Below are 13,075 nucleotides of genomic sequence, written 5' to 3' on the forward strand. Positions count from 1 at the left end.
CGTTCTTTAATGTAGCTTACTCACTGCCTTACAAAGTCAGGTCACAGCTCAGCCCACTCCACAACTAGCGACCAGTCTTGTTTACAAGGAAAACCCATTCCCTCACCCAGCTGTTACTTGGAGAATCAAATGCAAGGCCTCTGTCTCCCTTTCCTCCCACGGGCATTGCACAGAGACACCACGGAGAAGTTCAGGCTTTTCCTAGAACCAACAGAGCTGGCAGGCTCCCGGGATCAGTGCTACGTTAGCTTCAGGGTATTGGGAAGCTCCGTCCTTTTGCAAGCACTTGGATGTCTGAATGGCAGTGATGAAAGGGAGGGGGCAGCTAAGCCCTCCACCACCACCACAACAGCATTCCAGTGTTATTAGAAATCCAGCTGTTCTCTACAAACAGGCAGGATTTACCGTTCATACTTTGGTTAAAGAGACCGATGAAATTCCCCTTCCCCATCCATTACCATTGTATAATCTATACAATTCATCAGCTCAATGGCTGTGTCAGTAAAGAAAAAGGAAGGAGAGCATTAGTATTCAGAGCACATGCGCCACACAAGACAGCAGGTTTATGATCTGCGCAACCTGAAATAAGCTCTTCTCTTCCCTGGGGACCTGGGTTAACACCAAGTAGCTGCACGTTAAGTTGCGAATCCTTCTATTAATATACATCCTTTCCAGCCTGGAAGGGTGAGAAGAGGCAGAATACCTGTCCCACTCACACTGGCAGAGATGGCTACTGCTTTTATGGTTCCAGCTGCGCCCAGAAATGTCACATCCATCCCTTTTCTGACCCCAACCCCTCCATGTCAGCAGAGCATTCTTCCTCCAGCTCCCAGGCACCAACCAGGCAAAGCCATCAGCTGTCAATCAGCTGTCACATCTGCCTCCTCCCGGGCTATCCTGACATCCCCCCTCTGCCTGGTGCCAGGGGCTGCAGGGAAGAGGTAATCTGCTATGAGATTAATTGCTCCCTCTGCCGTGTCAGCACACTTACGTTGGCTGCTGTATTTAAAGGGGGTGGGGAGAGAAATGGATTTCATGGGTGGTTTTTCACCACGTCACAGGACATAACAGTTGCATGGAAACAGCTCGTCTCCAGCCCCTGACACCATAAAGCCCCAGTTCTCCAGAGCCATATAGGCACGTTCAGCCACCCAGCTTGTTACCAAGCAGTAAAAATAACCATTTGCACCTACTAGTAAACAATAGCCCTAAGAAACAGATCATAAAGGCAAGACTGCTCTTGAACACACCAAAAACCACCCAGGAAATCAGCAGTCACCGCTGTCCTCCAACTCCAGGGCCTCAGTAGCTGCGCTACTGCCACCTAGATCTCAGGCTCCAGCTTCAAAATTGCTTTAAGCCCATTATACCCAAGATGCCACTAAAAATGGCTCTATCCCTGCTCGTTTCTCCCTCCTGTCATCGTCCCATTTTCCTGCCTGCACAGGGAGCCAGCTGAGAACTGCTTTGTCAGGCTGGTTTTCTGCAGGATCAGTCCTTTTCTGGCTCATAGCACTGCCACACAAGCACCAGTCCTGGCACAAAGGAGATGACAGGGATGCATGACCAGGAGGGAAAAGAGAATTGAACTGCCCCTTTGGGTGCCAGCACACACTTTCCTTAGCTTAAAATAGTTGTGAAACAGCGGTCTCCAATCTCTCTGTACTTCAGCAGAAAAGACTTGTGTACTAGTAGCTAAATAAAAAGTTTGTTTTACAGATGCAACCTAAATTTTTAGATGAGCACCAAGACTATTTTTCAAGGGCTTGTGAACTCCTAAGACTCAACACTTAGCCACATTTCTTTGGAGAGAATTCACCTACGAGAATTAACCCAAGCAAAATGGTATCATCTGCAGACAGAACAGAGGGTGCATCACCTGGGAAGGGTGAAAACAAGGTTCTTCTGTGTCGTAAAGATTAGGGGGTCCAACAGCCAACATGCTGACCAAGATGCGTGAGTGGGAACTTCAGGCAGGCACCTGCCTTTACACACATCAGAAGTGATGCACATCATCAGATTACTTAATGCTGTTAATACAATATGTACGTTAATACAAATGTTATTAATACAATATTGTTTTAGATAATGGGTGTTTATTATTTAGATTTGTCTCAGAATTGTTTTCCTGTTACATGACACTGCCCTTAGGACTAATATTATAAATTACACAGCAAGCTGCCATCATTTTAAGTGCTGCAATTTAAAAAGAAAAAAAAAAAAAGAAAGAAAGAACAGCTGTCATGGAGGAAAAGAAAACAACAAAAAACAACCTATACAAACATTCCCTTAGGCTGCTTTTGTTTTCCTCATAACTTGGATGGGGTTTCCCTCTCCCCACCCACACAGCCTGATTTGGAACAGGAGTACAGGATGTCTACATTGATATGTAATAAATCCTTCCACCATAAACTGAAGGCAAGTACTGAACCTTCTGCTTGCATAACGTCATGCAAATGGACCAGAAGCAAGAGGACTCTTGCACAGGCAACAGGAGTGATCACTGGCTGCTGGTTATCTGTAAATGGGTGCAACTTCAGAAAACCCCAGGATCTCTGTCCGCAAAGCTTTTCTCTTAGCTGCCTTCCCTGACAGGTGGCAGGTAGATCTGTACATGTAGGTAAGCAGTCATTGCTTAAATAAGGCGGAAATGGAGGGGAGTTGAAATGTTAGCCATGATGAAAAAGATTCTAAGGTACTACTTGGGGTGAAACAATCCAAAATGGGGATACAGACTAAGCACATGCTGGACATTTCTGTGCTCATGGATAGAAGACAAAATACCTTTCTCATTCTCCCTCTTTACTCTGTTCCCCTAAAAGGACCAGCAGGTGCTTTCATCAATGCAAAATTTGACCTCAAATTGGTCATTTCTACAGTAAAATAAAATATTTCTTCCCTTGATTTATAGTTTACATTTTTCCACTTAATTGTTGCAAAGACAAACCCTGTTGGCGTGAACAGGCACTCAAATATACCCCAGTAAAGCTAAAATACAAAGTCGCCTGGTTGTGTTTCTGGACCAACAGAAGTATCTAGGATCTCCTCAAGAGTCAGAAGAGCACAGTCGAGTTGCTCCATACTAGACAGAAGCCAGGACAGAAATCTCTTCCAAAGTGTCTCACAAAGTGAGGGAAGGATGGAGGATTCTAGTTAAGGACCAACTTCGCTCAACAACCCTGATAGCACAAGGACAGCTTGAATCCCCATGTACAGCCTGGGTGTTGGCAAGGCTTCACGCAGCCCTTACATCCCAGGACAGGAGCGTACGGCAGGGCTGGAGCTGAGCTCAGCCTCATCAACACTCCAGGTTCTGGGATCTGCTCCAGATGAATCCACAACAACTCAGTGATGCTGCTGGCAGGACCCATACGATGCAGACAAAGGCAACAGCATTCATGCCAAGCTTTGGCTGCTCTTGATTTCTGCAAGGAACAATACCTTTTATTTGGGTCATTAATTTGTGTTAAGGAGGGAAAACTAAAAGGGCGAGGTAAGGGGAAGATAGCCCACAGAAAAATCGCACACATTCCTGAGTCACAGCTTGTCCCTGCAGAAGACACTGCTGAGCACTTCCCTGAACTGGATCTTCAGCAAAGCAGTGTTATCATTAATTTCAATGGGGAGAAGGGAGGAGACTAAGCCTTGGGAATTAGAAGCTGGACTGTCCCCAGTGCTAGCAGTTATGCGAGCACTTTCCACACTACACAACCTCTCCTGCTGGGATAAGCACCCCCCGGACATCTATCCTGCCCACTGCTGTTGCTGTGAGTCAGAGTCCTGCTGGCAACTGCTGGAGGATCTCTGCTGCAACTGCAGCTAGGTGCAACGCCTGTTAGAAGCTAATGCCATGCCATGTATAGGCAGCTGCCTGCAGACTGCCAATAATAATAATAAAAAAAGTTACAGGCATGTCTTGCACCTGTCTTTGAAAATAGCTCAGAAAACCATACCAGCAGATGGCACTTGTAAATACACCGCATACTTCCTGGCTTGTGTCACAGCAATAGCTTTCTGAGTCTGGCAAATAGCCTTTTCGGAGCAGCCCTCCAGTCTTCTCTATTAGCTCTTACATGCCATGGATTGTGGCCTGGCAACTGCTGTTGAAGAGGTAGAGCTCAGCTCATTATAACATTAGGCAGAGACCAACTCAGCATGTTTCTCCCTTCTCTCACTTGCAAAACTAACAATAAAGCACTGCTCTCATTGCATGGGTATATTTAAAGATCACATTTTTCTAACCAATATTGCTTGGTACCTACATAGTGCCTCAAAGCAAAGGAACACACCATGTTTTTTTACACAAACTAATAAATGTAGCTGCACAGCAAATCTTGGTTATGAGATATAATCTTAGATATTCCTCAACTGCAGATGGGGAAACCAAAGCAAAGACCTATAGTAAATAAGCTGAAGTTAACTGCAAATCATCTGAAAAATTAAAAACTAAAACAAAACAAAACACATTGGAGACTTTGCTTTTTTTTTTTTTGCTATGAGCAAGAGCTCAAATCACCAGAGATACAAGCTAGATGAGAGGAAAAAAGAAGGAAGCCCAATATATTTACTTAACTGAAAGTAAAGCAAAAATCTAAATAAGATTATTCAGATTTAAGATCTGCTATTCTGGAGGGTGGGAGAAGAAACACACATTTGAACTAAATTGATCCCTGTTAATTACAAATACATCCTAGAAGAGAAAAATATGCAAAAATTAAGTCAGTGAAGGTCAAGAATAGGGCCCTACAGCAACACACACAAGCGTTACTCAGGTACAAAACTTCAGTTCACTTGGCTGGGATTCACGAGTTGGGTGCTTATTCTCTGCATAACAGCTCAAAGGTAATAATCACAAATGGTCCTATTTAAATGGAAAATAAATAGCCCTGTCTCTTTAAGAACACCATGTCTCATTCTTGGTGGAATAATGGCAGATATAAAAAAAAAAGCTATGATTTCAATATTTCTCGTTATGACTTCTCTCCCCGCTCATCTAAAAATAAAAGGCTACTGTCTAGTCCCAGATCAATCTAACTAAAAGAGAAGGGTTCACTTACAACAACAAAATAGCAGCTCCAACACTAGTTACGTATTCATCACATGTGAAAATGGTCCCATAATACTGCCTTCAAGCTCTTGCAACAAGTTGTATTAAATTAGGTTGGGTTTAGATTTTTTTTTCCTTGTACCAAAAGCAAAATAAATATAGCTTTATTTAATGCTACTAAAAGGTTCAGATTCAACTGGAACCCCAAGGCATGTGGCTTTGTTGGTAAAGCACATATACTGACTCTATTGATTGGTGCAGTCCTCTGTGCAAGAGAATTTGTCACATCAATAGCAACTGAAAAATACTCAGGAGCTGTAATATGGTTTAAATGAGCAGTTACCACATCAATATAAAGAGCATTTTCAATGGCAGTAGATAGGAATGCTTTTGCAAGCCTGGTATTTGTTTTAAGATAAAGGATGACAAATTTCTTATTTATTTATTAAAACCCAAGGAAGCTTTTTTAACTAATAGTGAGCAAAACAGGAACCACCGTAACTGTTCCATGATCACAGCACTACGAGCAATAAAAAACACAATGGAAAGAAAACTTCCATCTGGCTTACAGCATTGCTGTTTCTTTCCTGCTTGGAAGTACAAGCCAGATAAAACCTTTGCTGCTTGCTTGACTCCCTACTCTTTCCTATTGCTGCTGACCACTGCACACTTGTATCACAGCTAAGGATACATCCCAGACTTTGCTTTCCAGGACCCCAGCCCAGCACATTGCATAAGCTCTGCAAAACATGTAAGTGCACACAGGAGAAAGAGTGGCACAGAAAATTTGTGAACCATCCTCAATGCTGAGCAGGAGCTGGGGGACAAAAAGCCTTCTGCCATGCCTTATCCCCTCCCACATCCACGTGGAAGAAAGTAATAAAAGGGAATGGCTGGTATTAAATGTGATCTAGGTGGGGGCAGGAAGAGCCTCATTGCCTTGAATCTAAATTAAGAAGACAAACAAGGTGCAAAAGGGGCCACTGAGAAGTCCACGAGGCTCACAGCAGCCTGAAGAATGCAGCCTTTACTGCACCAGGGCAGGAGCTGAATGGCCTTGGACCAGAGGAGAAAAAGTGCTAGCATTTACTGGCTGAGGACAAACCAGAGAAGTACGAGGAAGATGAACCCACTGCACTTTAACTAGGCAGAAATCCCATCAGCTCAGGAAACGTCTGAAAGGAGAATCATGGAAAACTGAGAAAGTACCTGTGGGAAAGCACACTGAGCATCTTTTGTTCTTACCTTTCCCTTGGCACCATCCGCTGCAGCGTTGGTGGACACTAGGCTTGTGAGGTCTGACAGCACGGCTGTTCTCACAGAATCTTCAAGACATATAGCCTCTGATTTTTGTCACAACGGAATTGAAAAAACACCATAGGAAATTAATGGCAAGGAACAAATCTCCATTTCATGGGCTTGAAAATTCCCTGTTTTTCAATAATAAGAAATAGTGCTCTATTTTCAGGGGATGAAACATACTCTAAAAAGAGCACCAAGTCAGGAAAAGTATAATTCTCCCTCAATCGTATCCTTTCATCCCTTGGGTTAATGTACATCCAATATTTCTGTCACTGCAACAAAATCCCACTGAAGGAAGACGAGAAGCAGCATGTGCTGCAAGTTTTGAAGGAGATGAGAAATTTCACACTATCCTGATATCTTCTGGGTAACTGCTTATTTTATGATGACTAATAGGCAATTACTATGGTAATACTGCAATACAACATGTGTGAGGTTTGGGAATGAGAAATTATAGGTAACTACTTTGGACTCATTTCTATGGTAACAAAAAGTAATTGTCATTAAATACCAGTTATATTGCAGCTGTACCTGGTAATTATAGATTTTTTATGCCCAGTAACATAAATAAAACCAATAAATTTATTCAAAAGGTCCATGATTGTTTACTTATACGTTGTTATATAGAATACACAATGACAAACGCCTAATTAGGAAAAATAAACTCCATCGAGAGCTTCATCTTGTCATCTGAGATGGATACTCTGTTTTTCAATTCAGGGCAATGCATGCGTTTCACATGCATTAAATGAAGCTAAGAAAAACCTTCCCACCAGAAAAATATGTGAAAAAAATAATCGAGAGATTTTATGCAAATGACAGGATGCACATGAGTAACCATGTCTCCCAATTAGACAAGTGACAGTAAGAACGACATAGCGTGTGCAGCCACTGTGAACATACAGGTAAGTATGTATGTGAGTATAAGTATATACCCCCAAAATGTTATAACCAAAGACCAAAATCAGCCACCACAATGTCACAACATACAGTTCTAATTTAAAGCTAAGACATTTTGGATAAAATTCACTTATACTTTTACTGTCGAATGACCCTTCATCTCTTACATGTGAACAGGAATGTTGAATTTGGACTGCTAGTTACAGAAATAAAGTCCACAGAAACTTATTTAGGACCAATTTGAACTGTTTCATTTGATCTGAAGGCAAATTTTCTCTTTATGTTTCAGACTCTTTAAAACTGACCTTAAGAAAAAGAGGCCAGTTCTTAAACAGATCGTGCCATTAGCAAAAAACAACTGTCTGTACAAAATGCTGAAATTAGTGATTTAAAGTGTTTCTCTAGCCTTTCCCTCTCCCTTTTTTTTTTCTTCACATGGAAAAAAATTGCAAAATTCAGCTCACTTCCACAATCAGTTTCAAGTACTCATGAAACTATATTTTTGGGGCAAAAAATATACCACTTGTCCAAAACATTTCATCCCCAAACAGCTCTCAGCGCCATATAGACTCAACTCTGCCACCATTTACAGTGAATTTGGCTTTCCAGCTTTGGTAGGGCTGGCCTCCGTTCCATCCAGCAAATTGTTTTGATAACCCCTCACACAAGCAAACAAGTAAAGATTGTGTTGACTTCTAAAACGTCGTACTTCCCACTGAAAGAAGAAAGGATTAGAATTGGTGTGTGCCCTCTTTCTCCCATCCACACAAACTCTTGAAGACCCTACAATCAAGCTAGAAAGATATTCTAGTGATGACAGACCAGAACATTTCAGCTAATTAATGGCTTTAATTTACAGAAGGGTGACACCGTCACAGTTTACCAATCAAAGGCAACACAAATGCCAAGGGTGGGCCTTCGTGGGTCATGCAACAAAGCCTTTAGAGAAGTCAGGATATTTCAAGTGCCTCGTCATGGCATTTCTGTGATGCCTCGGTGGAGAGCTGCCCAGACTAAGAAACACATCCCTTTCGGTGCCAGTATGGGGTTTCATCTCCGGAAGGTGAGGCTGACAAATTGGAACTAATCTAAGACAGTGTGGTACAGTCATCTCGCCTGCAGGGACACATTTCAGCATTCAGCTGCAGAATGCCAGCTTAAGAACAAGCTCTCGATAAAGGAAAGTTCAGGCCAAGCCTGGGGATGCATGACTTTTAAATCAAGAACACATTTTTTTCTTAGCCTAACCCCACCTCCCTGGGGACGGTAATAGATTCAGAAGATGATAATGCTATAGCACAAGCTGAGAGAAAAGTCAAGAAATCTCTCTTTGTGGCAGTAGTTTTCCTTTCCCTCCTAAAACTGTTTCACGGTTTAATCCATCAGAGAGGGATGGAGAAATTCACAAATATACTTATTTTTTGCCATGTTCTTTTGTGAAGCAAAAAAAAAAAAATTCAACTCATGCCCCATCCCCATCAAAAAGAGTCTTTCAATTTGGATGAGAGCTGAGGACAAATTACAAGCCAGAACAGAGGGCCAATCATGCTAAAGAGCTGCTGTTTCAGCTAGGACAACCTACGGCTTACTCCTATGCAATTTAATTAACTAGCCCATGTAGCATAACTATTTTTTACCCATTGTCTGTAAAGCCAGTTACACTTAGAAGTACAGCAATACCAGGCTTTAAAGAACTTCAAGTAAGAGATCAAGCCTGTCTTCCTCTTTGGGGAGAGACCCTACATCCTTGGACATAATAAACAGCAGGTCCCAATCATTATTCTGTACGTTAGAAAGAGCTGGGTAGAGTGTGGCAAGAAAAGGACTGTGGAGCTTTTTTCACTGAAGAAAGAGTGTAGTGCAGTAGTTATATTCACGGAAGGGTATGGTGCTAGCAAACCAGCAAACAACAGCTAGTGCTGCAAGCAGAAGCAATCCCAATTAGGCATTCAGCACTTTGGCTTGCAGGTGAATTTGCACTCTGAGGGCTCTGTTTCTCTGCACCTAACATTTCAGACAACTCCAGCCAGCTCTGATCTATTGTAGCGTAGTTTCCCCATGAATTTCCATTTCTTCACTCGTTTTAGAGAAAAAAGATGGATGAAAGCAAAAATTAAATGTTCTGATTTCTAAACAGTCAGAAATTTCACTGCAAATGAAGTCTAGTAGAGGTAATTTCACCAGCTCTCTTGGTTCACGTATATAAGCAATAGATATAAAGAGATCCATATTAGTTCATTTTCTATTAGAAGATTTATGCTCTAAAATTACAACCAAATCACAACTTCTATTTATTTTTTTTCCCCAAATTGTGTAGACTTCCCAAACATTCTAAATTAGAGAGGAGACTTAACCAGCCTTTTAGCCTCATAAGGCATGCTGTCTTTTCACTCCCAACTGTATGTGTCCACAAACACACTTCTCAAACACTTCCATATACTTGAATACATCAGTAAAGTTTAGCACCCTGTTTCCATACATCCTGTTATACAGAAAATTGACATTCATTTCCATGACCATTTCTTTCAGACCCACCTCAATGTATGTGCAACATATAAAGAGCCTTCCTCACAGATGTTCCTGTGCCTTGAGCACTCATGCTTTATAGCTGTGATATTAAACTCCCTTGTTGCTGGTTATGAACATTTCACCACAAGAAAGCCTCTGTAGAATCACAACCCATTTGGTCTGTTCTCTTGAGAACAGGCAGCAATTTATAGATAATAGACAATTATTGGTATTATTGTTGCTGTTTTAGCTTAAACTCCTAGACCTCAGTTCACAAGCACTCAAAACAAAGGAAAACAGATTTCAGAGAAGAGCACAGGACCTGCGCCATCCACAAGAGTCATGCATCTCCAAAAGGCACAATGAAGAAAATCCCATCATCCAACTGTTACCATATTGTCCTGTGTAAATGAGTGATTAGTTTCTGTCCAGAGAACACAAGAACTAGCATATCCCATCCCTTCTCCAAGAACTGCTGACACACTCAGGCTTTTAATGGTGCTCACTACACTTGGGATTTCAGAGGACAGCCAAGTGCATCCAACAGTACACTTTGCCAATTGTACAAAGCTGTGTGCTGGTGGGGTAAAAGAAACTCCCTCACACTGGCGGGAGATCAATTTACAAACTCAAGCATGAGGTTTAATTACCCATTTCATTATCTTAGCTTGCATAGCTCTGGATGTGCACCTTCAATGAACCAAAGAAACAGTCAGTAGCTGCTGCTTTGAGAAAGAGGGAGATAACAGGAAGTAGAAGTTCAAATGACTAAAGCTGCTCTCACTGCCTATGGCACCACAAACCTTGTTTGCAAAACAAGGAGGATTGTCCCCAGCTGATACACCTGTGTTATACCGTGCTGCACTGAGGAAATCTGAAAGTCCTATTTATGTGCTAATTGAAAAAAAGACCAAAAGAGATGAAACAGTGTTATCTAGCCAATCACACAGAAGCCACGGAGCTAAAATTTCAAATACTAGCAATTGATCCTTAGAGATTTTTTAAAAAAAAATCATCCAGCAAATTCAGGCAAGTAAATTTTGACGTGCTTGTGGATTTTGTATGAGCAGGAAATAAAGTGTTTCCTGTAAATTATTCACTCAGCACTAGTTAACTACAATGCCGGCACATTACTAGGCTTTTTAATATTCTTCTCAAGATAATAGGTAGCATTTTGCTTATTATCCTGTCTTTAAGTTATTAGTTACATTAGGCTTTTTGTAAACAAAGTGAAGAATTGCAAGAAAATCAAATGCTTTTCCAACTACCTCATTAAAAGTCCTTTTAGTTCAGGAGGGTTGAAATTTCTGCATCTCATGAAAGGCTGAAACAATAGCATATCATCAGCAATTCCAAATGAATTCACATGCCTTTTTATAATACTTGGGTTCCCAGATGGTTTTTCAGGTTATGAGCCATATACGTGTCTAAAGCTACATGCCTCTGAAAAGGTATAAATAACAATACAGGAGAAAAACCTACAGGGCAGGAGAATTTATGGTATGAAAAGAAAGCTACTTAATTGCAACTGGAGTTTCCTCAGTGCAAGGCACCTGCACCACAGTAACGTAGTGTGAGATGGTACAGCTATTTAAGGGCTTTATTCCTGTAAGCTGACATAGAATTTATGATAAATTCAAGATGCCACTACAGCGATATTGCTCTGCTATTGGATTACTTGAGTTGAGGGAGTATCAGTGTAGCTGGAGGGAGACCATGTATCCTTGGAAGTTTCACATAGAAAACATGTACATAAACAATGTGAAATTACCCAGGTAATTCTCTACTACTTCAGTTTAGTAAGAAGCAAAACACAGGAGGGCTAAGAACCACATATCAAAACAAAGAACAGAGCCAGCTACACCAAACTGCATCTTCTAACTTCTTCCTCAGTGGTCTCCCCTTCCACACAATAATCCACTTTTATTCTGCTTAGCAATGCAATACCTAATTAGATCAAAGCTCAAAGTAGCCTGGCTACAGTGTACTGTGTTTAGTCTTGCACTGTAAGCAAAACCACATACAGTACATTACAGTTCTCTGAAGAAGCCCCTGAGAAATATGCGGTAGATGTAATTGCCCCCACAAACAACTCATCAACCAATCAACTGCTTTTCATTATCACCTCCAGCAGCACATCTATTTTGTAAATAAACACATTAAGAGCAAACAATTTTAGGGAAAACAAAAGATTATCTGAATACATTCTGAACAGCGGAGGAGGTAAAGCAGTAATTCAAATACTAAAAGGAAGCAAAATTAGCATAGGGTGGATGATTATTCCCTTCCATGTATCACTATCTATTACAGTACAATAATAGTTTGAAATCTGTGACTTTATAATAGATGATCTGGGTAGCTGAAGGAAACTGTGATTGACTGACACATTTACATAGAGGCTGATGAGCAGCATAATGAATGCATTCATAAAACACAGCTAAGGTCTAACTCTAAGCTGACTTTAGCTCCCATATCTACAGGTGGGTTGCAGAGCAAATATTCTGCTGTCTTGGAGAGTTTCCCTCTACCTCCTGAAGCAAGCAAATTTGCCATTGAGTCCCCTTCTTTGACAGGAACTTCAGAAAGGTTACAATCACACGAAAACCTCCAGTTTAAGAGAAATTAAATGAAACTAGCCATACAGTGACAAAACGGGACAGGGTACATAAGGTAGATATAACAACATGCAGATTCATACTCCACACCATACCTGTAATTTCCTAGGTATACTCCATCAGGATTGAGCATAGGTGCAATCTTGAATACCAGGTGGTCTCTCAGTACTTTTGCAATAGGATGCTGGCTCACAAGGAAATCAATTATACCTGTGAAAAAGAAAATATGAGTTTGAAGAGGGAGCATCGACAGCATCAACAGTTTCCGGGTATCTATCTGAAAATTCACACAAACGATTAAAATGATCATTCCCCTTTGTTCCTGGCAATGCTCCTTCTTCCAACAGAACTAACCACTTACAATAACGTAGCCCTTTTCGCATTCTAAAATACTCCAGAAATAAAAACCTTAAGGATAAATAACTTTAGTCCCTCCTGATAACACAAGTACAGTACAGCCACATTATCAGACACAGCCAAGCTTCCACAGAGGGACAAGTTACTGCTCACCAACTGAGCCACAATAACAAAACTTTTGTCCTTGTAAGTGGTGAAATGGTGATGTAAAAATTACTACTTTAAACGTAGCACCTCACATAGCCAGCACATCTGTGGGCTCATAGTCAGTTCATTAGTGGCAATTTGTTGAACTGATGCACCTCAAAATTTTTTTTGAGCATGCATCTAGACCTACCCTTGATAT

General features: G+C 41.2%; 1 protein-coding gene across 1 annotated transcript in view; it reads right to left on the reverse strand.

The window, feature by feature from the left end:
- AGBL4 (AGBL carboxypeptidase 4) overlaps positions 1 to 13,075 on the reverse strand; it is a 900,915-nt gene that overhangs the window by 181,256 nt on the left and 706,584 nt on the right. The window contains exon 8 of the mRNA XM_035537467.2: positions 12,468 to 12,582. Coding sequence (XP_035393360.2) covers positions 12,468 to 12,582 — 115 coding nt within the window. The remainder of the gene's footprint in view (positions 1 to 12,467; positions 12,583 to 13,075) is intronic.

The sequence above is a fragment of the Cygnus atratus genome, chromosome 8 (assembly GCF_013377495.2).
Source record: "Cygnus atratus isolate AKBS03 ecotype Queensland, Australia chromosome 8, CAtr_DNAZoo_HiC_assembly, whole genome shotgun sequence".
Classification (NCBI taxonomy): Eukaryota; Metazoa; Chordata; class Aves; order Anseriformes; family Anatidae; genus Cygnus; species Cygnus atratus.